The following is a 4,621-nucleotide window of genomic DNA, read 5'->3' as shown; positions in this document are numbered from 1 at the left end:
ATACTTCAAATATATCTCAGATTCTTGAAGTTATGTTTATCAAATCAAAAATAGAAAATTTTGTCGAGTTTCCAATTGTTGTATGTTAAAAAATATATATATTATTGATTATTAATTAAGTAATATACCAAAAAAAAATTATAAAAAAATATTTTGAAAAATGAAAAGTAACTATGCATAATGCTAATTATGAAATAATGCTTTTATTATAAAGGATAAATTTTTTTTCAAAAAAAAAAAAAAAAGGTTAAAGAAGCTTTAATGTGCGGTAAATTTATAATAAAATCAAAAAAAGATACCTTAAGGTGAAACAATACCTGAGTAGGAGTCGGCACCTAGGATGATGATACACCTTCTAGCTGTTAAGAAATAAGAGAAAAACAATTCAAGAATAAATTAATTTTTGTTAAGTAAATAATAGTATAAGATAATTAAATGGTTGAACAATATCTGGGTGAAGGATCCGATTCTATTAGCTTGTTGTATGGAATTTATTAAGAGAAAAAAAAAAAAAAAAAACAACCATGATTTGTGATGTTAATTTATTAGTTCACTACATGTCAAAGAGAACAAGTGTAATGCTATTTTTTCTTTTATCCTATTCACTAACGCTAATGATCTTAATAGTCTTACATCACTAAGAAAGAGCTTGCTATAGTTCTACCCATCCTTTGAGCAAATCTCATGTAATTACACACACCTACAGTAGCTAGGCATACAGCCCAACCATCTCGGTATTTCGAGCCAACAGCAAGTCCCCGCCAACTTGGTGTTTTGTCATGGGATTGGCACTTACCTGAGACAACTAGGCATAAAGCCCGTGCCAACTCGGTATATTCTTCGATTTTCAAAATCCCTAGCTAGCAAAAAAAAAATTTGGGCACATAAGGATGAGGAGTTTTCATCTGCCACCCCCCTGAGAGATAAGATAATTTTAAATACCATCAAGGTTTTGCAAAAGTATGAAAAAAATAACCCCGATCTTCAGTCAAATTTAACAATTCTGTCCAATTTTTTATATAATATTAAATTATTAAAAAAAAAAAAAAAAAAAGTCCATTTTACCGGCTTTTTATGATTCACCAAACTGTTAATTGCTTGGAAAGACAATTTTATTTTAATTTTTTTTGAAGTAAAAAGAGCCTAATACCCCTTGACTCATAGGGTTAGATAATTAGTCTTCCAAGATTTCGCAAATGCCCTTATTTATGTTGACTTTAGTTGACTTGTGTATCTCTGTTTAGCAGCCAGCGAGTTTTAAACGTTAGGAGCATTTAAGTCGCCTCATCTCTCAAGGAGGTGGAGAAGAAAAAACCCTAAAGATGAGTGTTTAGTTACAAGAACATAATTTCACCTATACCTAAGTGAAGGTCGATTTCACGTTATCAAATGTGTCAAAACTAGCTTAGATTTTAAAGTAGATCAATGGAGAAACTAGAGTGAGGGTAATTTTTATGAAGCAATCTCATATTATTGCTGTTGTTTATTATCACATATATAACTCTCACATTTTTATTTATTACGAAGTCATAGTGAGAGCTACTAGTACAACATGAGACGCATGCTAACTAAATTATTTGTCATCGATCTAGAAACTTTTAATGCAAACGTCCCATTGTTGATTATCCTCATGTTCAGTTCTGTGGCTGCACCAGGGGGCGAATGATGATTTTGTCGACAACAATCCCTTTCTTCCACTGCGAACCGTGCTCATACATAGAGATTTCCATGTCCCCAGTCATACAGCAATTAATCGAAAACATGTCCACGGGGACGTCTGACCATTTGTTTTCTGGCAATATACTCAAATCTTGTTTGTGTTCCATCGGAGGTTGATTGGGGAGGGTGAGTTTCAAGTTCACTGGATGGTTTTGAAATCCTTCACATCCTTTCAACTTCATTAAGACAAACGAAACTTCGTAATTATGCCTTGGAGTGAGATTTTGTGTAGGGAATTTCTTGCTCACATCAAGCCAACAGACTTTTACTAGTTCAGCCACCTCCACTTCAACAGGATGACTGCAAAAACAAAATTAATTACAATTAGAAGAAGCGTTCATTTGGTACGCCTTATTTGAATAGAGTTTATAAAAATGGGTTTCATAAGCAAGTCAAATTTGTAAAATAAGATAAGAATATTTTTAAAATTTCAAAACTTTGAAAAAGCTCAAAAAGAGCTTACGAGAGGAGCTCACATTTTGAATTATTATCATAGTTGATTTAAAATTCAATACACTTTTGAAATAAAATCAAACAACCTAAAAATAAAAATTGCTTATGACTTTAAATAAACTTTTTTAATTATAGAGAAGTCCAACTGAACACACTTTAAATCTTCATTAACATAAAAAGTTAAGTAGAATTATATACTCTTTTGTGTCTTGCATGTAAGTCCACTTCCAATAACGTTCATCGTTTCCCCAAGCAATTGTGAGACCCCTTGCATAAATTTCAAAGGTGTTCGCACCAGAAAGCTTATCAACCGAAAACTTCTGCAGTAATATAATTTAATACTAAGTGTTAGTATTGAACTTAATTAATTGCTGCTTAATAATAAAAACAGTAAAATTGAAGATGATACAAAAACAATCTATAAGATATATGGGACTTGCCAGTTTGTTTTGGTTCAAGAAGATTCCACCGTGGAGCTGCTCAATCACATTGTCGGAGGACTTGTTAATCTGTAAGTCTGCCTCTTGAAGAATGGCATCGAGGTTGTGTGGGAGCTGAACTTGCGCTTGAAGCGCCATTTCGTGATGATCACTCTTCTCTTTAGTTCCAGTATCTCTTACTGATGATCTTCGTTTCATGCAGACCTTGAATTTATAGGTTGAGATGGTCGGATAAATTACTAATGGATTTCTACATCATTATATGAAAAAGATTTATTCCTTGATAAGGCATAGCTGGATTATTCCTTCTAAAAAACGACAATATGATCATGCTAGTAGGTATTGAATCATGTTATTCAAAAACAAATAAGATTCCATGCCCACCACTTTTACGTGGTATTACCTCAATTGCCCAATATTTCAAGGGTAACCTGCTACATTCAAAAATATTGTTTGGACGACCAAAACTTCACCAAATTTGCATAAATATTAATAAACCAAAAATATGATATAAATTCCTAAAAATTTTATTTTTATTAAAGAAATAATAGTAAGTTCATTACAATCAAATTGCATCTGGTTTCAAAGTAGACTTGGGAAAATGGAGCATACATATATAACTGGTAAGAGCAACGCTATACATACAAACTATCGCGGGCAGACCTATAAACAAAAAACATTCATTAGTTATGCATATTTTTATGTTTTGACTAAACTGTATTTGTGGTCATATTTCAAGATTTGACCCAACTCCCATATTTTTTTCATATGTATATTAAATTATTTACAATCCCTTGAATTAGTTTTCCTATAATTAATATTAAATTACTTTACTTGCCCCTCTAACATTAATTCCTAGTTCAGCCTGTAAACTATTCCTTATAAATTGATTTGGTAGCCCTGCATATTTGACATGTAGTCCTCTTTAATTCATTTAATTTATTCTTTAATTTAAAAATTATCCAATCATCTTAAAATACAACAATCTGTATCAGAAAATTTGTATAAAATGATTATACAAGTATTAGTGAACTTCTAATTGTGATCATCTTGAAGCTTTGTAATAATATACTACTCATTATTATTACCACATATGTAGTTATAATTTTCACCAAAAGATAATCTATATTACTAGTTGTGTAAGTATCAATTCATTAATTACACAAGTAGTTTTCTATTGTCAGGAAAGTTGTTGTTCTAATTGATAAACAAAATCGTTCCCCGTACATGATCTTGATCATAAAAAGATCTATAATAAGACAAACATTATTCTTTATTCCTTTGACAAAATAGGATCAATGTTTTTATAGTAATGAGCAACATGAATATTCTTGTCCTAGAGGATAAATTTGATTCTCAACCCTCTTCCATTTCTTTTTTCCTCATTTTGTTTAAGAGAATATTCTCATTTTGTTATCAATACTTCAGCAAATTATCATATCGGGCTTAATCCAGTGCATATCTGAAATTTGATAAATTTATTATGCATTTGAGTATGAAGTATACGGTACATCAGTTTCTTTATAAACTTTAAGTTATACAATGATTTATAATTTTTATATTATTTAAAAATAAAATAAAAAATCCTAAAACAAAGCTCAAGACATAGATGAAAACAAAACATTATCATCATATATGGGACTAATAAAAATTCTCTATATCAATTATTTTTGTAGGATATTGATATGGAGAATCTAAATTCATGCAAAAAAATATTTCAATTATCTACATCTTAATCATAAAAGGGTTTATTCTTTAACAAGGAAAACATTATGTCTTTATTCCTTCTGACATGACCAATATTCTTAAAAATGAACATCTTGAATGACTATATCACGGATGATAAATCAGATGTCAAGAGATGATCGGTCTTAGTTACTAAGTATAGACTAATTTTCTAATTAAAGGACCATTAGTTTTGTTGATCAAGTTGAGTAGACAGCATGCAAACCAATTAAATTAATTTTCGAGGCCAAACAAAAATAATGAGACATATTTCTGATCATCAC

At 30.4% G+C, this 4,621-nt stretch overlaps 1 protein-coding gene across 1 annotated transcript; it reads right to left on the bottom strand.

The window, feature by feature from the left end:
• Positions 1 to 1,449: 1,449 nt before the first annotated feature.
• Positions 1,450 to 2,809, bottom strand: LOC116113820 (protein PHLOEM PROTEIN 2-LIKE A1-like). The gene is made up of 3 exons (XM_031399990.1): positions 2,613 to 2,809; positions 2,371 to 2,492; positions 1,450 to 2,019 (listed from the first exon to the last, which is right to left on the bottom strand). Exons 1-3 carry the CDS (start codon positions 2,748 to 2,750, stop codon positions 1,635 to 1,637), a joined length of 645 nt encoding a protein of 214 aa, XP_031255850.1. The 5' UTR covers positions 2,751 to 2,809; the 3' UTR covers positions 1,450 to 1,634.
• Positions 2,810 to 4,621: the final 1,812 nt, after the last annotated feature.

Source organism: Pistacia vera, unplaced genomic scaffold, assembly GCF_008641045.1.
Source record: "Pistacia vera cultivar Batoury unplaced genomic scaffold, PisVer_v2 Contig121, whole genome shotgun sequence".
Lineage (NCBI taxonomy): Eukaryota > Viridiplantae > Streptophyta > Magnoliopsida > Sapindales > Anacardiaceae > Pistacia > Pistacia vera.
This window is presented reverse-complemented; position numbering and strand designations above follow the sequence as displayed.

Coding starts and splice junctions, on each gene's coding strand:
- LOC116113820 (XM_031399990.1), bottom strand. CDS start 2,750: ATGGCGCTTCAAGCGCAAGTTCAGCTCCCACACAACCTCGATGCCATT. Junction 2,493..2,612: donor TCTTGAACCAAAACAAACTG/GCAAGTCCCATA, acceptor ATATTACTGCAG/AAGTTTTCGGTTGATAAGCT. Junction 2,020..2,370: donor TACATGCAAGACACAAAAGA/GTATATAATTCT, acceptor TTGTTTTTGCAG/TCATCCTGTTGAAGTGGAGG.